This window comes from Patella vulgata, chromosome 3 (genome assembly GCF_932274485.2).
Source record: "Patella vulgata chromosome 3, xgPatVulg1.2, whole genome shotgun sequence".
Lineage (NCBI taxonomy): Eukaryota > Metazoa > Mollusca > Gastropoda > Patellidae > Patella > Patella vulgata.
This window is the reverse complement of record NC_065881.2, coordinates 9,244,470-9,269,538: the sequence shown is the minus strand read 5'-3', so window position 1 is coordinate 9,269,538 and position 25,069 is coordinate 9,244,470. Positions and strand designations below refer to the sequence as shown.

At 38.6% G+C, this 25,069-nt stretch overlaps 1 protein-coding gene across 1 annotated transcript; it reads left to right on the top strand.

Annotated features, from left to right (window-relative positions):
- Positions 1-3,764: 3,764 nt before the first annotated feature.
- LOC126815885 (cytoplasmic polyadenylation element-binding protein) lies at positions 3,765-17,838 on the top strand. Its single transcript, XM_056099980.1, has 9 exons — positions 3,765-3,967; positions 7,436-7,658; positions 9,575-9,697; positions 12,037-12,178; positions 14,720-14,900; positions 15,644-16,022; positions 16,439-16,552; positions 17,102-17,164; positions 17,786-17,838. The coding sequence occupies exons 1-9, from the start codon at positions 3,947-3,949 to the stop codon at positions 17,836-17,838; spliced, it is 1,299 nt and encodes a 432-aa protein (XP_055955955.1). The 5' UTR covers positions 3,765-3,946.
- Positions 17,839-25,069: the final 7,231 nt, after the last annotated feature.

The window sequence follows — 25,069 nt, the reverse complement described above, 5'->3', positions numbered from 1 at the left end:
AATTTGGATGAAATTTTCAAATTATTCATTTTACATTTATGTCGGAACTATGATAGCAAGAATGGCTAACTCTTTATCTAAATCTTACATAATGTATGTTTAAATTTTCCGATATTGTCTCTGTATAATTCATTTTTGTTTATTGCGCATCTGCCATTTATACAAAATGTAATAGCGCCGCGGAGCAGTAATCTTTAATGGTTAGCACGTGCGTGCTGTATCATACGACCTGTCATTGAGTCAACTGGCGTGGCTTCGAATCCCCGGTTGTACGTGACAAGGAGTAGGGTCGCCTGTCCAACCTCGTGGGTTTTCTCCGGGTCCTCCGGCTTTCTCCCACTGCTAAAGACCCCTACGCGCAAGCGAATTATGGAAATAAAATTAAACTATATGTTAGTCCCGAAATGACCTAGTTTGTGTCAAGTGGACGTTAAACTCCATTTCTCTCTCTCTCATTTGGCCCGAGGGCCAAGAGTTACACCGTCCACCCATGGATAAGAGTAGCCTATATCTGCAGTTATTGATTTTATTATGACTCGTTAGGAAATTATTTGTGTAAAGAAATATCAGACAGTGACCCGATGTGTCAGTCTAGTTTCAGACAAATTCAAATAAATCACCGAAGCAACCGTAAAACCTAGATTAATTAACCAGTTTTGTATGCTCTATCGTTTCAATTTCCTCGTCCCCATTATAGATACAGCCGTCACTTAATAGTGTAACATATAAAATGTCGGCGCAATGTTTAATAAAGAAGGAAAAACTCGAGTATGTCACGTCAGGCATTGACAGGGGCGGATCCAGGAATTTTTGCAAGAGGGGGTTTGCAAAGTTCCTGTAAAGGAACTTTGACAGTTGACAATGCATGATGCCATCATTGTCTCAAAATTAGGTAAAAAAGAGAAATCAAACACCCCGTTTGTCGTCAATTTTTATTATGAATTAATAGGATAATATTGTGATTCAATTTCATTGATGCAAAGCATTCATTGTGATATCACATGTGTCAGTATCATTATCTCGTGCTTTGATGCCCATCCCATCCCACCGTCCCAGCACACAGCCGTTACACTTTTCTCATAAAAAAGTTCTGCGTGTGTGTGTGTGTGTGTGTGTGTGTGAAATAGCTTTATTTAACGTCCGCTTCCACCGAGGTGATATCGCAGACAAAAAAGTGCCAGTTTGATTAAAATATAGATCTATATTTCGTTTCCTTTTTTTATACTTTCGATAGCCTACACAACATGAACATCTGACAAGTTGTACTGGAAGGTCGTGTCAGGGGTCGTACGGGCGGCTTTTGACCCTATGACGTCAGGCATTGATTAATCAATCAGCGTTGACCTTTCTAGTGGTTTACCCATAGCTCCGTGCACCTCACGCCAAAAACAGACGGTTTCATTGGCAAATCCCTCACTTCAACCAAGACACCGGTAATGTAATAACTCTTCCAGATCCTAGTGTATTTAAGACAAGTAAAACGAAATTTTGACCTATAAAAACGAAACGAAATAAGATCTGTGTTTTAAAGGCTCAATACCACTCTTGTTATAACTGAATAATATGTCCCAATCTTTATTCTGGTCAACAAATTGTACTATTTTACGTAAAGCTTTTCAAATGTGACTTGGATTTTAAAATATTTTTGAACCCTCTAGACAAGTAAAATAGGATTTAATGGATAATTTACACAACAGGTAAGACACTAACACATCAAGTACTTAGAATAAGGCTATTTTTTTATTTTCTGGAGCTGTCAAGCCAGCAAGAGTGTTATTGTCCCTTTAATCATATTGTCGGCCATCCAACCCGCCGAGAAAAACGTTTGAGTTTAACGACACAAACTAGGAGCCATGGTGGTTCAGTGAGTAGGACATTGGACCGTTAACACGGAGATCCCGTTTTACAATTATTTTTATTTTTACGTAGCAGCCCCCCCCCCCCCGGATCCGCCCCTGTATTGTCATGTTCAGATTCTGTAATTATACCCGTCTGTTCCATATTACCAATCTAAAGACTAATAAACCATGAATTTATATATAACGTTATTTATCCCTCTTAATTATAATTATATAATAATTTTATTACAAAATCTTGAATATAGGAGCCAAATAGAAAATAGGTCTGACATTAGGAAAATTAATTATGGTTATATCATAAAAGTGTGTATCTGTAATAGTATCTTCGTGGAGCCGCGGATTCTCAATGGGTATAACGTTGGTTCGGTAATCTGGGGTCCCGTATTCCATCCCTTTGCATAAAGTGGGGCGTTAAAGGAGCTAAATCGCTAATATTTGGGACCTAGAAATTGACACAATTGGGTCGCAACGCATATAATAATGTAATATGAGAGAGAGAGAGAGAGAGAGAGATGGGGTTTAACGTCCACTCGACACAACACAAACCAGGTCATTTCGGGACTAACACATGGTTCAATTTTATTTCAACAATTCGCTTGCGCGTAGGGTTCTTTAGCAGTAGGAGGAAACCGGAGGACCCGGAGAAAACCCACGAGGTTGGACAAGCGACCCTACTCCTTGTCACGTGCACCCAAAGATGTTATAAATGAAATGGGATTTAATGGGATGATGAAGATGAGCATACACTATGTGTGAAATTTTTCTCGGATAGCGACACTGCGGCCTACTCGTATTTCGAATTGCAATAGCCACGGAATATTTTACAGGCTCACCCATATGTGTACAATGAATCTCGGTTTTCGTACCCTGCAGAGATTGCCTCCATAGCGAATTTCATTAGCCAATCATAGTTGCGAGGTCAAAAGTGACGTATCTGTGGCAGGTGACTCCAGGTGACAAGACAGAAGAGCGCAACCGCGAACTCTGCTAATTTTCGTGCGTGTTGTCGCTTTCAGCACAAACGATGATTCGCGCGGAAAATCGCAGTTCGTGGTCGCGAGCGTAATTCGCGCTCAGTATATATGGCTCTATGGACCGACTTTTTCCCTGGTGAAAACGCACGTGGGAACGTCACAAAAACAAGGACATGGAAACGGATCTAACTCGGAGAGAATTCATCTCACAAATCCAATAAAATGAAATGAAATGAAATGAAATGGGGTTTAACGTCCTACTGTTCTGCTCCTGACCTGGGCTAATGAAGACGGGCATACGCCATACAGTGTGCTATGAGGGAAATTTTGCCCGGACAGCGGCACTACGGCCTACTCTTATATCGAATTCCAACTGCCAAGGGATCTTTTACGTGCACGCCAATGTGTACACGGGACCTCGGTTTTTCGTCCCATCCGAACGACTAGACAGCTTTCCTTGTCAGCCCCTCCGTCCTGCATCACTGACAAGGGAGAACCACGCCGGAAAATCTGGATGAACTTTCTCGGCCAATGCAGGGATCGAACACCCGACCTCCAGGCTAGCGAAATTGAGTTCCGAAACCGTGTCTTCGATTTACTTTAGAGAAATGCTGATCGTGCGTGTTTCATCTGTAAACAAACACACGGGAGACTATATAGATAAGAAATCTCATCTCTCAACGTTTTTAGCTATGCTCTCTTATCTAACGGGAGACTATAACGATTCACATTCAGAGAGAAATGTTGTCATGGCTGGAAATATTGATTTTATAATCAACTATTTCAGATTTCTGACAAAATGGAGAAATTAATTTGAAATAATAAACTTCAAACTTTCACTTTAAAATTGGTATTCGCGCGTGGATTACATTTTGTTATGTAAATTATTTGCACGTGCAGCGTGCCCCGTACACCAATTGTAAAGAAGGTACTGATTGGATGAGCTATCACAAGCCCGTGTGTCTCAGTGGATGTAACTTCTTCAGATCCGTCTGTCATTTGGTGTAGTCGCGTCGAATGTAATTGTCTCGTCAAAAGAATTTCTGAAGGCAACCCTGTCCAAATTGAAAACAATTGTTAAGTTCGAATTGGGCAGCAACAATAGTGAATCCAATGTCAGCCAGCACCAGCGGTGTAAGACAATTATTTTACATCCCGTATGTGTGGGCCCAATAAGAAATATTCTGCTTCTCTTTTCTCAGTTGAATTAGTATTTTGTGGTTGTCACTCTGCAGAGTTCAAACGTGCTTATTGTGAATTGTTTGTAATTTTTTTTATAAATTCCAAATAAGCTAGCAAAGGAAAACCCCTTACCACAGTTTAATAATGCCCAAAGATTTTTGCTTGGCCGGACCCAGATTTGTGACCGGGGAAATGGGGAACTAGCAAAAATGAAATGTAACAAAATAAGGTGCAACATTTTCAGGTGTCCACGCATAATTTTATGCAGAGTTATTTCCCCTTTCACTTAATATTGGTTAAAGGAGCTAAATCGCTAATATTTGGGACCTAGAAATTGGCACGAATGGGTCGCAGCGCATATAATACGTAATTCTCAAATCAAATGGCAATCTCTAGTGTCTGGTTATTCCAATCTACACCATTAGTATTTGTGCATGCTCTCCAGATAAGAATGAGGTCACCGTTTGACATGACTTGTGGAATATATCTAGCCTCATTTTTCGAGTCCCAAATGGCGCTGAAACACATTCTGGTACACGATTCATGTACCATTGGTAAAATGTTTATTTTGTCTTAAATATTGGATATCAGAAGCCCATCTTTTCCCGGTAAGATCACAACATCAATGTTGATTTAGATTGACAAACAATTCCCGTTCTCAATGTCGAAGCCTTTGGATGATGTTGAGTTAGACTTAGCTACTTAAATAATGTCCAAAGATTTTTGCTTAGTGGGACCCAGGTTTGTGAACTAAAAAAAGGGGAAACTAGCAAAAATGAAATGTAACGAAACAAGGTGCAACTTTTTCAAATGTCCACACTTAGATTTGTGCAGAGTTATTTCCCCTTTCACTTAATAGAGGTTAACATACACTCGACACAAACTAGGTCATTTTGGGACTAACACATGGTTCAATTTTATTTCAATAACTCGCTTGTACATAGAGGCGGTAGCACGATTTACCCAAATAAACCTAAATCGACCATTATTTTAACTCATATAGTAATAATTTATATCTATATTTGATAATATACTGTTTTATATGCCACCCCCCTTGTCAGTGATACATACAGAAGGGGTGACAAGTACAGCAGTCTAGTTGTTTTGATGGGACAAAAAACTGAGGTCCCGTGTACACATTGGCGTGAACATAAAAGATGCCTTGACAGTTGTAATTCGATATAAGAGTAGGCCTTAGTGCCGTTGTCTGGGTAAAATTACCCTCATAACACACTGTATGGGGTATGTCCGTCTTCATTAGCCCAGTTCGGAGCAAAACAGTAGGACGTTAAACCCCATTTCATTTTTATGCCAAATTGTCATTTTTATGTCAAATTGTCATTTTTATGCCAAATTGTCATTTTTCTTTTAAAATCGTAAAGTTCCTGTTTAAAAAATGTCCTTCAAAATGAAATTTCCAAGCAAGCGATTACGTGCAATACTTGAGTTATGTCCCTTGGTTACAAGTACAAAACTTGCTTGGAAATCGCATTTTGACACAAAAATGTTACAATTGTAAATTAAAAATGTCAATTTGGCATAAAGAAAGGTATATTATCAAATATCGATATAAATTGTCTTATAAGTTGAAATAATGGTGGATTTGGGAAAAACGTACTACCCCATAGGAGTCTTAGCACTGGGAGGACCCAGAGAAAACCCACAAGGTTGAACAGTAGAGCATACCCCCTGTCCGCGCCACTTGATTCAATGACGGAGATCACATGGCGAAGTGGGTGAGACGCTGGCTAGCTAGACAGAAGGTCGAGTGTCCATCCCTGCATTGGCCGAGAAAGTTCCTCCAGATTTTCCGGCGTGGTTTCCCCTTGTCAGTGATGCAGGATGGAGGACCTGACAAGGACAGCTGTCTAGTTGTTTGGATGGGATGAAAAACAGAGGTCCCATGTACACATTGGCGTGCACGTAAAAGATCCCTTGGCAGTTGGAATTCTATATAAGAGTAGTCCGTAGTGCCGCTGCCCGGGCAAAATTTCCCTCATAGCACACTGCATGGCGTATAGCTGTCTTCATTAGCCCAGGTTAGGTCAGAACAGTAGGTCGTTAAACCCCATTTCATTTCATTTCATTGATTCAATGGCAGACCTTGGGGGGTTGGATGGCCGAAGGGCCATACTATATACTGGAAAACTACTGGAAAACACCATGTTATACTAAATACCGGAAACCACCCTATATAGGTAACCCGGAGAAGGGCTATACTATAAACCGGAAACTAACCCTAACCCTAACCCAGGCACATAAAGGACCAGGCTCCCGGTTACCTATTTAGGGTGCCAGTCTCCGGGTTACCTATTTAGAGTATTTTCCGGTATTTAGTGTGTTTTCCGGCATTTAGTGTTTTCAGGTGTTTTCCGGTATTCAGTATAAAATGGTCTTTTCCGGTTGTTTTCCGTTGTTTTCCAGTATATAGTATTGCCGATGACCGAATGGTAATAGCATGTGCGCGCTGTATCATAAGGCCGGTCATTGAGTCAACTGGCGTGGTTTCGCAAATCCCTGGTTGTATGTTACATGGTCACCTGTCCAACCTCATGGGTTTTTTCCGGTTACCTCCCACTGCTGAAGACCCCTGCGTGCAAGCGAATTATTGAAATAAAACTTAACCATCTGTTAGTCCCAAAATGACCTAGTTTGTGTTGAGTGGATGTTAAACTCCATTTCTATCTCTCTCTCTCTCTCTCTCTCTCTCTCTCTCTCTCTCAATGACAGACCTTATGATCTAAAGCGTGTTGGACCATATCTCCCGCATCCTCTTCTGAAATCAATCTGTAGAGTTGAAGCCACTTCGATTTATTATCCAATGACAGACATGTCTTTTCACAATCTGATTAAAACACAGATCCTATTTCGTTTCGTTTTTTTATAGTTCAAAATTTCGTTTTACTTGTCTGTACTACACTAGGTTCTGGGCGGCGTATGATGCACTAGAAATGTCAACGCTGATTGATTAATCAATGTCTGACGTCATAGGGTCAAAAGCCATTGCATAATATTATATTGATACAACACGCAATCTGATTAAAACACAGATCCTAATTCGTTTCGTTTTTTATATATTTATAAAATTTCGTTTTACTTGTCTTTACTACACTAGGATTTGAAAGAGTTATGTAACCTGCGTTCTGGATGATGTGAGGGATTAGCCAATGAAACGATCTGTTATGGCGAGTATTTTGGCGTGAGGTGCACAGAATTTTGGGTAAACCACTAGAAACGTCAATACTGATTGATAAATCAATGTCTGACATCATAAGGTCAAAAGCCACTCGTATGACCTCTGATGCGACCTCCCACTATAACTGGTCAGATTTTCATGTAGTGTAGGCCATCGAAAGTATAAAAAAACCGAAACGGAATATAGATCTGTATTTTAATGAGATTTGTCTTTTATATTTTCAGAGTGCAGAAATTCCTGCTATAAAAGTGGAAAATGTTGATTCTAATCAGGGTTCTCAAGCTTACCCGAGTAATGTGGATATATTAAAACGTATCAATGCCTTATTAGGAGACACACTTGATCTGGCCTCCACAAGGGTCAGTGGAGCAGAACAAACTAGAGCCAGTAAACATGTACATTTCAACATGTCACAAATGCCTGATGTTAAAGAGGATAATGTTCAAGGTATGTTATATTACAGATTATTAAAGATACATTATGGGAGATTAGATAAAGAACTGGCAGTTCTCACTATAATAGTTAAAAACAAGATAATGTAAAGGGAATTTGCTGAAAATTTCAGTCAAATTGATACACTCTGAACCAAGATTTTAGCGATTGAATTTTCGGCCTAGCCTCGACCATCATTACTAAAGTCGGTACGATTTCGATTATCTCCCATAATGTATCTTTAATGTAAATGAAATGAAATGAAATGGGGTTTAACGTCCTACTGTTCTGCTCCTAAACTGGGCTAATGTAGACGGGCATACGCCATAGTGTGCAATGATTGAAATTTTGCCCGGGCAGCGGCGCTACGGCCTTCTCTAAGCGTCTTGCCCACTTAGCCACGTGATCCCCTATCTTTAATGTATGTTCCTCACTTATAAATGTGATCTTCTGTTGGATGGCCGAATGGTTAGCGTGTGTGAGAGGTATCATAAGGTCTGTCAGGTCAGGAGTCACCTGGTGTATAATGCCCCTTTAACAAAGTTTTCAAGCTTGTAAACACGATAGATGTCAGATTTGGTTAACATCCAAGTTTTCCCTGTGTTTCGACACATTGCCTTGCTATCAGAGGCTGGATGGCCGAATGGTTAGCGTATGTGCGTTGTATCATAAGGTCTGTCATTGAGTCAACTGGCGTGGTTTAGATTCCCCGGTTGTACATGACAAGGAGTATGGTCGCCTGCCCAACCTCGTGGGTTTTCTCTGGGTCCTCCTGCTTTCTTCCACTGCTAAAGACCCCTACGCGCAATTGAATTATTGAAATAAAATTGAACCATATGTTAGTCCCAAAATGACCTAGTTTGTGTCGAGTGGACTTTAAAACCCATTTCTCTTTTGCTGCACGTAAAAGATTCCTTTACAGTTGGAATTCGATATAAGAGTAGTACACTGTATGGCATATGCCCGTCTTCATTACCCCAGACGGAGTAGGGCGTTAAACCCCATTTCATTTCTATCTTTCAAACTGGGCATGATTAGAAACAATTTTCCTGTAATTTAAACATTTAGATCATGTACTTTTTTGTGCAAGTGTTTGCTCCCCCCAAGAGAGAATTATCCAAATGTCATATCCATTGTAAATGTATACGGTTTCTAAAGATTTATTGTTTCGGAGCACATGTCAAATTTGTATTCCCAAATGGCGTGGATCAGGAAGAATTTTAATCAATAGTGTTGTCCTCAAATTACGATTTTTATTCTCTACTCAATCTCATGTGGATATAATTATATCTATTTTGTTATTTGAATTCTATTTCCTATTTTGTTATTTTATTAGAATTATTCCTATTTTTTTTTTAATTGTTATTCCTATTTTATTAGAATTGTATTTCCAATTTTAATTGAATTCTATTTTCTATTTTGTTTGAATTCTTTTTCCTATTGTGTTTGAATTCTATTCCCTATTTTATTTGAATTCTATTTCCTATTTTGTTTGAATTCTATTTCCTATTTTGTTTTGAATTCTATTTCCTATTTTGTTTGAATTCTATTTGCTGTTTTGTTTGAATTCTATTTCCTGTTATATTTGAATTCTATTTCCTATTTTGTTTGAATTCCCTATTTGCTGTTTTTCTATTACCTATTTTAATTGAAATCTATTTTCTATTTTAATTGAATTATATTTTCTATTTTGTTTTGAACTCTTTTTCCTATTTTATTTGAAGTCTATTTCCTATTTTATTTGAAGTCTATTTCCTATTTTATTTAAAGTCTTATTTCCTATTTTGTTTGAATTCTATTGTCTTTGAATTCTATTGTCTTTGAATTCTATTTTCTATTGTCTTTGAATTCTATTTCCTATTGTAATTGAATTCTATTTTCTATTGTATTTGAATTCCCTATTTATTTCAATTTCTTATTTTGTTATTCAGGTATGGCTCACATGTATAATCAACCGAACCCAGAATTACAATCGGTTTTAAATTATGCTGGTGTTGGTATTCCTTCGTCTTCTAGTCCTACTCCTTCAACACCATCAAGTTATAATTCACAGGGTATGTAGCTAACTTACATTGCTAGTTTGTATCCAGCGTGGAGGGGATGGGTTGGGATCCCGAAGTTGTCCGTAATAGTTGGAGGACACCCTGCCGTGGTTGTGCTTTTTGGGGCTTGTGAATTATCATAACATTCCTGAAACTTCTGCCCCTTCACCACCCCCACTGGACCCCCACCTCCCTTGTTTAAAATCATGGATCTGCCCCTACAAGCTGGCTTGGGAAACACTGGGAAAATGAAATTGGATTTAAACTCTCTACTTCTTGGCTGCTGTCCAGCTAATGAAGACTGGCATAATGAAGGGACGCAGTACGCTAGCAGTCATGGCAGTAGGCTCTTGACTAAAGTCTTAATTGTTTCCTTGTGTGGTCCATGGTAAGCCGGGTCTTCACTTGTTAGAACTGACACAGAAACAAAAACAACCAAATCTATAAAATAAAGCTACTTCACACACACATTTGATTTCTAATTCCAGAAGACGTTGGATCATAAGGACTGTCATTGAGTCAGGTGGAGTGGTTTCGACCCCCCCCCCCCGCTTTTACTTGACAAAGAGTAGGGTCCCCTGTCCAACCTCGTGGGTTTTCTTTTAGTCATCCGGTTTCCCCCCTTTGCACAAGCAAATTACTGAAATAAAACTGAACCATATGTTAGTCCAGAAATTACCTAGTTTGTGTTGAGTGAATGTTAAACCCCATCTCTCTCTCTCACCTGCACAGGTGGAAATTTCTCATATCCTTCTCTTTAAATTCTTAATGCTCTTAAAGCTGTTGATCTTCATTAAGAGTTTCCAATCCCTTGTAAATTTAATTTTGACCATGTGAAGGATTCGTAATCTATTTTATGGAGTACCCTTGTAAATCAGACGCACTTCAATACAAGTACGGTACTCTTGTTCCATCCATAAAAAATGATTTTCTTCAATGTTATTCAATATAATCAACTAGCACTGATTATTGCTTCTGCAGTCACATAAAACCCCATCTCACTCTCGCTCGCTCTCTCTCTGCCCAGGCAAAATTTCCACCCATAGTACACTGTATGGCATATGACCATCTTCATAAGCCCAGTCGGAGCAGGACCTTAAACCCCATTTTATTTTCATTGCAATTATCATTGGAGGGGGGGGGGAACGAATGGTTAGTGTGTGTGCGCTGTGTCATCTGGCGTGGCTTCGATTCCCCGGTTGTACGTGGCAAGGAGTAGGGTCGCCTGACCAACCCCGTGGGTTTTCTCTGGGACCTTCGGTTTACTCCTACTGCTAAAGACCTCTATGCGCAAGCGAATTATTGAAATAAAATTAAACCATATGATGGTCCCGAAATGACCTAGTTTGAGTTGAGTGGTTAAACACTCTCTCTTTCAATTATTTCTTTCTCTCCCTCTTTCCTCTCAAAAATTGTGAACTTGAAAATACCCTGTCACCTTGGAAATGTTACCAATATATAGTGTGTGTGCTAGAAGGGACTATGGTCTCTCTCTCTCTCTCTCTCTCTGTCTCTCCAAATGAAAAACCATTGAAAATGATATACATGTATTATTGGTTATTTTGTCTTAAACTCGCATCAAAATCTTGTTTGGACTAGTGTTGGGTATTGCCACTGCAGTCAAGATACGATACCTATTGCGATTCAGGTGCTACGATATCACGATTCATAACCAGGTCAATATTTACCAAGATAACAGGATAAATGAATAATTGATAGATTTAGCACTGCCGATGTCAAAGAAAATAAAATTGATATGGATCAAAATAAGGACCAATACCTGAGAGTATTTGTGTACCTGTGGATAATATGTGACATGGTTAATTAGATTTGAAAGGTTACTCACTGAAGAAAAAAACCAAAAAAGAATTGCGATACATCAATTAGGAGACTCGCTATTCAATACGCCAATCGTGAGAAGGTGAATCGTGATACATCAATTCAAAGATATATATTTGTGGGGGGGGGGGACTGAATGGTTAGCACACGCGCGCTGTATCATAAGGCCTGTCATTGAGTCGACTGGCTTGGTTTCGAATCCCCAGTTGTACGTGACAAGGAGTAGGGTTGCCTGTTCAACCTGGTGGGTTTTCTCCGGGTCCTCTGGTTTCCTCCCACTGCTAAAACCCCAATGCTCAAGCGAATTATTGAAATAAAATTGAACCATGTGTTAGTCCTGAAATGACCTAATTTGTGTCAAGTGTAGTGGAGGTTAAACCCCCTCTCTCTCTCTTTCTCTCTCTCACACAACACATTATTTATTTTTAAACTCTTACAGTGGAACTTGCAGCCCTTTATCTAAATCTTACATAATGCATCTTTAATCAATGATTTTTTTTGTACCTTCTTAGGTTTCCATTTATTTTCACCAAATGGTTCACCATCGGAACAATGGGCTAACATGTGTCATACTCCAGATATACACAGTTTTACTACACCAACCAAATATCCCAGAGCAATTAAAGGAGAAAGATCCATGAGCTGTACATCAAGGTATGTAATAAAATAGGGGGCCAAGTGGGTAAGACGCTGGCTCGTTAGCAGGAGGTCGTGTGTTCGATCCCTGCATTGCCCGAGAAAGTTCATGAGGATTTTTCAGATGTGATTTCTTCTTGTCAGTGGTGCAGGAAGGTGGGTCTGACAAGGATAGCTGTCTAGTCCTTCGGATGGAATGGAAAACTGAGGTCCCGTGTATACATTGGCATGCATGTAAAAGATCCCTTGGCGGTTTAAATTCAATATAAGAGTAGGCCATAGTGCTGCTGCCTGGGCAAAAGTTCCCTCATAGCACACTGTATGGTGTATGCCCGTCTTCATTAGTAGGATGTTAAATTTCATTTCATGCAATAAAATCTTGTGGTTTTTTTTTTGTTTCAAAATTTTGGGGGGGTTGGGTGGCCGAATGTTTTCGCATTTTACCCGCAAGTCGGGTGGCTTGGTTTCAACTCCCTGCTTGTTTGTGACAAGGAGTAGGGTCATCTGTCCAACCTCATGGGTTTTATGTTAGGACTACCTGCTGATGTGACAAGGGAAATAACTCTTTAAGAGGTAGTCTCATTGAATTTGAGACAAGAAAAGTATGCTGTAACATGTTGTCCCATTGAATCTAGGAAAAGTAGGATGTTAAACCTCTTCATTATATATATATATATATAATACATTTTATAAAATACAAGCTCTTGTCATGTGTGCCCAATATAATAAAAGTTTAAAAACTCTTTGATGCATCAAGGGAAATAACTATTAGTGTTAAAATTGACTCCAGTCAATTCAGAAATTATGAATGGTGCCTTTTGCTAATTAGACAGTACTCAAAGAAGTAAATTGAACTTTGTTTAGGAGAAGGGGATATTGGTTTAATTTGAACCAATTTGTATTCTTTTTATAAATTTTCATGTGGATTATGTTCATATTTGTTTGTGGCAGGGCTGTCGGTAATTTTTCACAGATGATTAGCAGCACTGCTAATCAAAAAGTCCAATTTTTCCATATTTGATTAGCAAATTTAAAAATTGATTAGCGGTTTTTCAGTTTCAACATAAAACACCTAAATAACAAGATTATTTTAATTTTAATTGATAACAAATGATTAGATTTCATTCTTAAATTTTTTTTTAGAATTTTAGCACTTCTACAGGTAGCTGTGAACATTTCCGAATGAATGTAGACTTTTGTTTAGGCCTTATGTCTGGGCAGTGACTTCTTATTTCTTCGTTAGAAAACAATTTCGTCTGCTTTTTATCGTGTGTTATTATTTTTGTTCAGTCGTAAGCATGCGGTATTTTACGAATAATCTCGATTAACTAGACGCACGCGATATAAACAATAATAGTTTACGGGAATTCTTACTTTGATTTCTCATTTTACAATACGTTTACACATATTTATTTTTTATATTTTATTTACAATACGTGGGGGATACACTGAATTTAATCTTTTTCAAATTGAATACTGATATAATTACTCGAAATTGACATGTCTCGCAACGTGAGTGGTACTACTTCATTCCCTATTTCCGGGTTAATAGTCCCCATTCATAGAGTTATGTCCCTGTATTATATAGCATTGTTATATAGTATAATGAATTGAGTCTGGGTAGTTCGAGAAGAAAATGTCACGCGGAGAATTCCGTTTTGTTTATAAAATTTATTTGATATTTTATATACGTTGAAAGCGTTGAGAAATGTGGATAAATCTTTGTGTCAATATCTAAAATGACAGGCATGTTAATGATTCGCAGTAAACTGCGAATCAAAAACGTTAGATTTTAATTTTTGATTAGCAACGGACAAAATATGTATCGCAAACTGCGCTGCGATACTGGTTGTCGGCAGCCCTGGTTTGTGGACACTCTTATTAAGAGGCCACAATTTGTCTCGATTTTGATTAAACTTAAAATATGTTTGTATCTTGAATGGTGTGTTCGATCCTTGCATTAGCAGAGAAAGTTCATGAGGATTTTATGACGTGGTTTCCTCTTGTCAGTGGTGCAGGACAGAGGGACTGACAAGGACAGCTGTCTAGTCGTTCGGATGGGACGAAAAAAACGAGGTCCCATGTACACATTGGCATCCATGTAAAAGATCCCTTGGCAGTTGGAATTCGATCTAAGAAAAGGCCATAGTGCTGCCGTGCGGGCAAAATTTCTTTCATAGCACACTGTATGGCGTATGCCCGTCTTCATTAGCCCAGTCGCAGCAGAACAGTAGGACGTTAAACAAAATAGGAAATATAATTCATATAAAAAAGGAAATAGAATTCAAATACAATAGGAAATAGAATTCAAATACAATAGGAAATAGAATTCAAATACAATAGGAATAGGAAATAGAATTCAAATACAATAGGAATTAGAATTCAAATACAATAGGAATTAGAATTCAAATACAATAGGAAATAGAATTCAAATACAATAGGAAATAGTAACTTAAAACCCCATTTTATTTCTTTTGTATCTTGCATGGCAACCTCTTGTTCTCCCATTTTGTGCGAAGTCTGTGTTTTATGTAAAATCTGTTTGGTTTTTTTTTTTAGTGATTATGGTTCTCTATCACCTGTTAGTCCCATGAGTGATACGTCTTTATCACCTGTAGAAAAGATCATATACTCCAGCTTGTTAAATAACAGAACTACAAGAAGTCCATCACCATGTGAATCGGATACCAGCGGCTTTGGAAGCGAGGGTTCTGATGCTGCAGCATTGAATGAAATGATGGTAAATAGGAACTTTTAAAAAGGTTTTCCAAACGCTATAAATAGATTTTGCTTTCTACCTGTAAGGCATTATCAGAAAACGGTCTGACCCCTTGCCTCATGGTTGAACGAACTCCAGTGTGTCAAACCAAGGACGGTTCCAATCCCAACTTAAATCTTCAAAATTAGGATGTCTTTATTACGGCGCTAAATATGATACCAATACTAGGGCTACTATGGCATCACAGCCTATCTTATTAAAGTCACATGGATACCGGGTTTAGAGTTTGGACAAGCTATCAAAATTTGTTTAAATTGTTCCAATCATTCAGTCATTGTCTCCAATGCACGGGGTGGGCAGCGGAAGCGAATGGTTAACACGGGTGCGTTGAATCATAAGGTCTGTCATTGAATCATGTGGCGTGATTTCGATTCCCCACTTATGTGACAAGGAGTAGGGTCGTCTGTCCAACCTTGTGGGTTTCCTCCCACTGCTAAAGACCCCTACGGGCAAGGAAATTATTGAAATATAAATGAACCATATGTTACTGTGATAGCCAGTAGAGCCATAATTGTAATGGCTTCATGATATAATAATGATCTCAAACTTAGTAATGTCTAACGCAATTTTTTAAATCTTGAGTTATAATTGAATGATAGCGAGTACAGCCATAATTAAAATGGCTTCATGATATTAAGATTCATCTCAAACTTCTCAAATGTTCTTCTAGGCTTGCAGTAATTGCTTTGTCAACTTTATTTTAGAATAATTTGAGTTTGAGTAACAATGGAATGAGAGGAAATGCATCTGTTCTTCACAATCAACATCAACAACAACAACATCAACAACTAACGCAACAATATAATCAACAGTACAATCAACAACAACAAGACATCTCCACTCAACTCTCAACCCAATTATCATCACAACTCTGTCAATATCAACCTCAACAAACACATCTAATGAGAAACTCCACAGCACTAAGTAACCTAACAGCTATGGGCATCGGAGCTGTTGGAAGTGTAACACAGGATATGAATTTGCTACAAGATCGTAGTTGGCAGACCTTCAATCCTTTCTTAATGACCAATGTGGATCCATACGCCATTGATAGAGCTGCAAGACTTCACAGAAATGCAGCATGTAAGATATTAAAATACGATAAACAGCAAATTTGTCTTTTTTTAAAAACAATATTTTGTTCAGTCTTCAGAGAAATGGTGTCCTTGAAATGAAGATAGCTATTTAAAATTCTGTATGAAATTTTTCATATTGGAAATGAATTAAAGGGCCGAATCGTTAGCATGTGCGTGCTGTATCATAAGGACTGTCTTTGAGTTAACTGGCGTGGTTTCAAATTCCCCGGTTGTCTGTCCAACGTTGTGGTTTTTCTCCGGGTCCATTGGTTTCCTCCCACTGCTAAAAACCCTATGTGCAAGGAAATGATTGAAATAAAATTGAACCATGTTAGTCCCGAAATACCTAATTTGTGTCAAGTGGACTTTAAACCCCATTTCTCTCCCATTATTTAAATGAGCATGTATTTTATTTTCCAACAGCCGTGAGTGAAGCTAGTTGTACATGGAGTGGTCAGTTACCACCAAGATCCTATAAAAATCCAACTTATTCTTGTAAAGTGTTTCTTGGTGGAGTTCCATGGGATATTACTGAACGTAAGTGTTTTATTAAATGTAGCCAAACCGTAAAGCTGTCTGTTATCAAATTTCATCAACTAAAGCGCTAAATGATACTGATCAAATTTATAAAGTTCCAGTGACACCATCATAACAAATTTTAAAGCAGGTGGTGGCAAACCTTTACATACTGTGTCAATTAGTTAAGATACATGTAACTATTGTGCCCATCTATTTAAACATATATTATACAAGAGCTAAATCTACCTATTGCAAGTCTTTCTTTAGTAGGGCCGAAACAATTCACCTGTGTACCGTGATTTTTTTCCATAAAAATGATGAACAGGTTTTTTTTTTCTTCTGAATTTGCAGTTCAAGTTGTATTTTACACTGTATCGCGATATTTAGAGAAATTACCTATCAGTCATTGTAAAGAAAAATCCCAGTAGAATAATAATGTCCTGGCCATCCAGACTTCATATCATTGCAAAATCTGCATCCCCCTCCCCCTCCCCATCCCCCTCCCCCCCTCTTCATCTGCACCTGATATCATTTAATTTTTTTCATATTTTATTTTGTTTTTTCCAGCTGGTCTTCAAGCAGCTTTTAGTAAATTTGGTTCATTAAAGATTGAATGGCCTGGAAAAGATGGTATATTTATTTTTTTTATAAATTTAATCAAAAATATTAAATGAATTAGGTCCAAAAATGACCTAGTTAGGGTTAAGTGGATGTTTCTCTCTCTCTCTCTCTCTCTCTCTCTCTCGCATTGGCTGAGAAAGTTCATCGGGATTTTCCGAGGTGCAGAACGGAGGGCCTGACAAGGACAGCTGTCTAGTCCTTCGGATGAAACGAAAAACTGAGGTCCCGGGTATACATTGGAATGCATGTAAAAGATCCCTTGGCAGTTGGAATTCGATATAAGAGTAGGCGATAGTGCCGCTGCCCTGCAAAATTTCCCTCATAGCACACTGTATGGCGTATGTCCGTCTTCATTAGCCCAGGTTAAGAGTAGGACGTTAAACCCCATTTCATTTCATTTCATTTTTCTCTTTCTCTCTCTCTGTGGGGGTTGGATGGCTGAGCGTGTGACAAGAAGTAGGGTCGCCTGTCCAACCTTGTGGATATCCTTCGTGTCCTTCGTTTCCCTCCCGTTGACCATATATTAGTCTGGAAATGACCCAGTCTGTGTGGAATGGATGTTAAACTCTCTTACATAATAAATATAATAGAAAATGTATTAGAACAATTGTATAGCATGTTATCTTCCAGGTTATGTATATTTACTGTTTGATTGTGAGAAATGTATTAGAACAATTGTATAGCATGTTATCTTCCAGGTTATGTATATTTACTGTTTGATTGTGAGAAATCTGTCCGAGCTTTGTTACAGTCTTGTACACATGACTTTAGTAGTGGAGATTATTATTACAAAATATCCAGTAGAAGAATGAGATCAAAAGAGGTAACACTGAAAAATATATTTGTCAAGTTTTGTGGGGATGGCTGGTCAAATGGGTTAACACTTGCGCTTTAGATTGTAAGGTCTATCATTGAGTCAAGTGGTGTGGTTAATGACAGAAAATATTTAATATCCCTGAAAGACTCCATTTGATATAACTACATTAACGATATACTCAAACTGCGAACAATACAATATTAGAACAATATCACTTGTCACTTCAGTTAGTTATATAGAAGGATAATTTGTGTTTTCCATTTGCGTTTGTCACTTCCCTTTCTTGAACCCTTCAATACTCATCTATTGTAGCAATGATCTCTGTGTTGAAATTATATTTGGAAAATGTTTAACCAGTTCTATCACATATGTGATAATGACTGACACCATTATTGTCCTTTTAAGACCCCTACGCTCTAGTGAATTATTAAAATAAAATTGAACCATATGTTAGTTCCGAATTACCTAGTTTGTGTCGAGAGGGGGCTAAACTCCATTTCACTCTCTTATCGCTAGGGGCCCGGTGATACAATGCTTTGCCCCATGACCTTTAATGCTGTTAAAATGGCTCTGTTTGGTGAAACTATACTTTGAATTGTACATTTATTTTTATACGTCCACATTCATAATGTGAACGTATTATGCCGTCGCCCCTGTCTGTGTGTGTGTGTGTGTGTGTGTGTGTATGTATGTGTGTGTGTGTGTGTGTGTGTGTGTGTGTGTGTGTGTGTGTGTCTGTGGTTCGCCTACAGGGCGCAATTCTTCATGGATTTTCTTCAAACTTGGTATACTTATTCCTTATACCCCAAGGAAGATCCCTATTGTTTTTGGTGCATGCCCGACCCCCCGGGGCAGAGCCACGCCCATTTCTAGTATTTGTTTGTTTGTCGTCTACAGGCCACATTTCTTAACTAATAATCTTGAAACTTTGCATACACATTCTTTGTACCCTAAGGAACATCCCTATCGTTTGGGGTGCATGCCCAACCCCCAGGGGCAGAGCCACGCCCATTTTCTTTTCGTGTGTCTTTGTGTCGCCTACAGGGCGCAATTCTTACTGGATTTTCTTCAAACTTGGTATACTTATTCCTTATACCCCAAGGAAGATCCCTATTGTTTTTGGTGCATGCCCGACCCCCAGGGGCAGAGCCACGCCCATTTCTAGTATTTGTTTGTTTGTCGTCTACAGGCCACATTTCTTAACTTATAATCTTGCATACACATTCTTTGTACCCTAAGGAACATCCCTATCGTTTGGGGTACATGCCCAACCCCCAGGGGCAGAGCCACGCCCATTTCCCATTTTCTTTTCGTGTGTCTTTGTGTCGCCTACAGGGCGCAATTCTTACTGGATTTTCTTCAAACTTGGTATACTTATTCCTTATACCCCAAGGAAGATCCCTATTGTTTTTGGTGCATGCTCGCCTCCCCGGGGCAGAGCCACGCCCATTTTTTGTATTTGTTTGTTTGTCGTCTACAGGCCACATTTCTTAACGTATCATCTTGAAACTTTGCATACTTATTCTTTGTACCCTAAGGAACATCCCTATCGTTTTGGGTGCATGCCCAACCCCCAGGGGCAAAGCCACGGCTATTTTCTTTTTTATGTCTGTGTGTCGCCTACAGGCCACAATTCTTAATCAATCGTCTTGAAATTTTTTCATATGAATTGCTTATACCCTAACGATGATCCCTATTGTTTTTTTTACCCCCAGGGGCAGAGCCACGCCCATTTTCTTTTCTTTTTCTGTCTGTGTGTCACCTACAGGCCACAATTCTTAATCGTCTTGAAAAAATTTCATATGAATTGCTTATACCCTAACGATGATCCCTATTGTTTTTGGTGCATGCCCGACCGCCAGGGGCATAGCCACGCCCATCCATTATATTTATTTATTTGTTTGTCATCTACAGATCGCATTTTTTTATCGTATCACCTTGAAACCTAGCATACATATTCCTTCTGTCCTAAGGAACATCCCTATTATTTGTGGTGAATACCCAACCCCCAGGGGCAGAGCTACGCCCATTTTCTTTTTTTATGTCTGTGTGTCACTTGCAGACCGCATTTCTTAATCGATCATCTTGAAAACTTTTTTATACTTATTCCTTATAGCCTAAGGCTACTATTTATACTTATTCCTTAATCCTAAGGCCGACCTCTATTATTATTTTTGGTGCATGCTCGACCCCTTGGGACAGAGCCACGCCTAATGTTTGTGTGTCTTGTGTTTTGCCTACAGACCGCAATTCTTAACAGATCCTTTTGAAACTTTGCATACCTATTCGAAACGCCATGCTTTTAGAATAAAGACATCGATTGTTTTAAAATAAAATTGTGTTCTGTTAATGTGAACGAAGTGTTAAACTGATAGCAGTCCTACAACCCAGTTTTATTTCACAGACCCTCAATGCAAACTGGACCATATCAAACAAAACAGGAATGTGGACGTATATTGCTGCGTTAGCGATGCTCTTGTTTTTGTGTGTTAATAAGGTACCATGAGGTATTGGCTGACAGCAATCATGTACATCAGCCAACAGAATTGTGTTTATTTTTGTACATTAATAGGTACAGGTTATACCCTGGGTATTGGGTGACAGTAATCATGTACGTCAACCATCACAGAGATTAGATTCTAATAAAACTATATTTGTTGGTGCTCTACATGGTATGATAACAGCCGAGGCCCTGGCTAGTATTATGAATGATTTGTTTGGTAATGTTGTTTACGCTGGAATAGATACAGATAAACACAAATACCCTATAGGTAAGATTATATTTATTGTGATATGGGGGGGGGGGGGGTAATTGCCACAGGTGGGCGCGGCGCGTTAGGTAAGATTATATTTATTGTGATATGGTGGGGGTAATTGCAACAGGTGGGCGCGTTAGGTAAGATTATATTGTGATATGGTGGGGGTAATTGCCACACGGTTTTAAGGTGGGCGCGTTAGGTAAGATTATATTTATTGTGATATTGGGGGATGGGGGTGAATGGACAAAAGGTTTAAAGGTCTGCGCTTTAGATCATAAAGGTCAGCTATCAACTCAGATACCCTATAGGTAAGATTATATTTATTGTGATATGGTGGGGGTGTGGGATGAATGGACGAAAGGGTTAAAGGTCTGCGCTTTAGATCATAAAGGTTTGCTATTGTGCGTTGTATCATTAGGTCTGTCATTGAGTCGACTGGCGTGCTTTCGATTCCCTGGTTGTATCCACTGCTAAAGACACCTACATGCAAGCGAACTATTGAAATAACATTGAACCATATATTAGTCCTGAAATGATCTAGTTTGTCGAGTGGACGTTAAACCCCATTTTTCTCTATTTATCATGATATTGCTGGGGGGGGGGGGGGGTGAATGGACGAAAGGTTGTAAGGTCTGCCCTTTAGATCAATAAGGTCTGCTAAGGTCTCATAGCACACTGTATGGCATATGCACATCTTCATTAGCCTAGTTTAGGAGCAAAACAGGACATTAAACCCCATTTCATTTCATTTCTACTGACAATTATACATGTCACACTCTTATCTCAACAGACCATATACTTGGCTAATCCCTCGGGCTATTTAGAATGTAGGTTTTTAACAACTCTTCCTGGTGTAGTGCAATAAGTAAAATGAAATTTTAAATTATTATAAACGAAATAGGATATATGTTTTAATCAGATTGCCAAATGAAATAAATATTAAAATATGGAGTGTAATTTTAGGTTCAGGAAGAGTGACATTCAGCAATAGAAAGAGTTACATGAAAGCAGTACAGGCTGCATTTATTGAAATTAAAACAACCAAATTCAGCAAAAAGGTCAGTACATTAGATGTTATACCCTTGTACTAATCTATATTCTAAAGGGGAGTCACGGTGGCCAAGTGGGTAAGGCACTGGCTTGCTGGCCTAGAGGTCTGGTGTTCATTCCCTGCATTGGCTGAGACAGTTCATCTGAATTTTCCGATGTGGTGATGCAGGACGGAAGGCCCGACAAGGACAGCTGTCTTGTCGTTCGAATGGCATGAAAAAACAAGGTCCTGTGTATACATTGGCTTGCACGTAAAAGATCCCATAGCAGTTGGAATTCGATATAAGAGTAGGCCATAGTGCCGCTGCCCTGGCAAAATTTCCCTCAGAGTACACTGTATGGCGTATGCCCATCTTTATTAGCCCAGTCGGAGTAGGACGTGCTAGCCCTGTTTACATCTAGTGACTGCGACGAAATCTGCAGGTGGCCTTAATATTCAGGTCTACCATATACTAGGCACTCAGTGAATAAGATGCTGGAGGTCTGATTCGCTCCCCTTAATTGACCAGAGGGTTACTATGGATTTTCCGGTGTGGTTTTCCCCGCTGACAAGGAACAGTGTCTAGTCATTTGGATGGGGCAAAAAAAATGAGATCCTGTGTACAGATTGGCGTGCACTTAAAAGAACCCTTGACACTTGGAATTTTGAAATAAGAGACCATGGAGTCACTGTCCAGGCACGCTGTATAGTCTATGCCCGTTGTCATTATCCCAATTTGTGCAGAATAGTGTGACATTGAAAATTAAATTTCATTTCCTTAACTCAATATAGGGGGGGTTGGATGGCTGAATGGTTAGCGTGCGCGCGCTGTATCATAAAGTCTGTCATTGAGTCGACTGGCGTGGTTTCGAATCCCTGGTTGTACATGGCAAGGAGTAGGGTCGCCTGTCCAATCTTGTGGGTTTTCTCCGGGTCCTCCGGTTTCCTCCCACTGCTAAAGACCCCTACGCGCAAGCGAATTATGTAAATAAAATTAAACCATATGTTAGTCCCGAAATGACCTAGTTTGTGTCGAGTGGACGTTAAACCCCATTTCTCTCTCTCTCTTTAATTCAATATAGACATCCCTAAAATATTCCATTTCTTTACAGATCCGGGGGGTCACGTGGGTAAGGCGCTGGCTCGCTAGCCTGGGGGTCGGGTGTTTGATCCCTGCATTGGCCGAGAAAGTTCATCTCGATTTTCCGGCGTGATTTCCCCTTGTCAGTGATGCAGAACGGAGGGCCTGACAAGGACAGCTGCCTAGTCGTTCAGATGGGACGAAAAACCCGAGGACCCGTGTACACATTGGCGTGCACGTAAAAGATCCCTTGGCAGTTGGAATTCGATATAAGAGTAGGCCGTAGCGCCGCTGCCCGGGCAAAATTTCCCTCATAGCACACTGTATGGCGTATGCCCGTCTTCAATTAGCCCAGGTTAGGTGCAGAAGAGTAGGACGTTAAACCCCATTTCATTTCATTTCATTTCATTTCATTTCATTTCTTTATAGATCCAAATTGATCCCTATTTAGAAGATGCCATCTGTACCATGTGCAGTATTCAACAAGGTCCTTATTTCTGTCGGGAACTACTTTGTTTTAAATATTTTTGTCGATCTTGCTGGTATTGGCAACATGCTATTGAGAATATGAGACACCATAAGCCTTTGACAAGAAATACTAAAAACACAAGTTTGGCCATATAATGATTTAAATATCTGTTAAAGATTACTCTCAGTTCCATGATTCCAGGCCCGTAGCTAGCGGGGGTCCCCACCGCACCCTTTCCATGGGACGCAATACGAAGCTAACGACATCAGTATGGGTGCCCCATAAAGCTGAGTGGCATTGGTTGGGCTCCCCCCTGCTAGCTACGGGCCTGGATTCATGTTAAAGCGAATTGCTCGGAATTGAGAATATTTTTCAGATAACCCGTACATAATTCAAGAAAATGAATCTGCACAAAGTATACTAAAAAAAGCCTTTTATTATACCATTCAAACAAAGGGAGATAATCCGTCCTTAAAACTTTTATAATTATGTACAGCACAACTAGCTCATTTTGTTATTTTATGTTGATTTTTACTCACACAGTTGAAATAATTTTGAAAGTTTAGTGCTTTTGTTATTTGTTGAAAAATTATTTATGTGTAACTCATGTTTATAAATGTTGATTTTTACGATACTTTGAATAAAATTTAGATAATTTGAAAAAAAACATAAATCAGTGTAGAATATCTAATTATAATATTTCGTAATGTTATGTCCATTTAGCGCCAAATCCACAAGACGTGCTCATAGCGCATACGAAAACTAATACAAAAGTGAAAACTATATACAAAAGTTCGTTGGGTCTGAAGTTTCTTGTCAACTTCAAAAATGAATTTTGGAAAGATGAGTTTTTAATCGAAATTTGAAGATTGACGTACCAGAAGTGAACACGATCTTTAGGCTGCAGCAACAGCAACCATTTTTGAGATGGTGTAGATACATTAAAAGCTACTCTATTGTCGGAACTTTACAAAATTTAGTCAACAGGATAAATGTCAAATCAATGAGGTTATATTCAAATTAATGGGGTTATATTCATATTCAAATTAATGGGGTTATATTCAAATTAATGGGGTTATATTCAAATTAATGGGGTTATATTCAAATTAATGGGGCTATATTCAAATTAGGTTATATTCAAATTAATGAGGTTATATTCAAATTCATGAGGTTATATTCAAATTCATGAGGTTATATTCAAGGTTATATTCAAATCAATGAGGTTATATTCAAATCAATGAGGTTATATTCAAATTAATGAGGTTATATTCAAAGTATAAAATCAATCTATTTCATTGAGGTTTAAAAGTTTTTCTTTTGCGGATGCGAGAATTGTCATGAGTGCTAGTAATTTTTCCATAATTGGAGGAAATGTATGATTTATTTATTAATAGTCAGTTCTTATTTATGTCTTACAATGTATATTTGAATTCATTTAATTGTTGTACATAAAACAGTGCTTCATTTATTTTCAATCCCTATGGATATGGTGTTTTATTATGTTTAAAAAAAATATATTTGAGAAAAAAAAAAGTAAAAAAATGTTTCTATTCATTTTGCTAATTATTGGAGGTGGTATTATAAATTATAATTGATAATATTCTTTGTATTTTCTACCCTGCCGGCCATGTGTTAATTGATGGCGTCTATTTAAGTACTTAGTCCATACATAAAGCTGTGATAAATATCCTTGTAGGTAGAAAGTCTGTGGATTTCTACCTTAGAATTATCTCAATGCAACATTTTAAAGTTAATTTT

Coding starts and splice junctions, on each gene's coding strand:
- LOC126815885 (XM_056099980.1), top strand. CDS start 3,947: ATGTCAGCCAGCACCAGCGGT. Junction 16,553..17,101: donor TCCATGGGATATTACTGAAC/GTAAGTGTTTTA, acceptor TGTTTTTTCCAG/CTGGTCTTCAAGCAGCTTTT. Junction 17,165..17,785: donor TGAATGGCCTGGAAAAGATG/GTATATTTATTT, acceptor GTTATCTTCCAG/GTTATGTATATTTACTGTTT.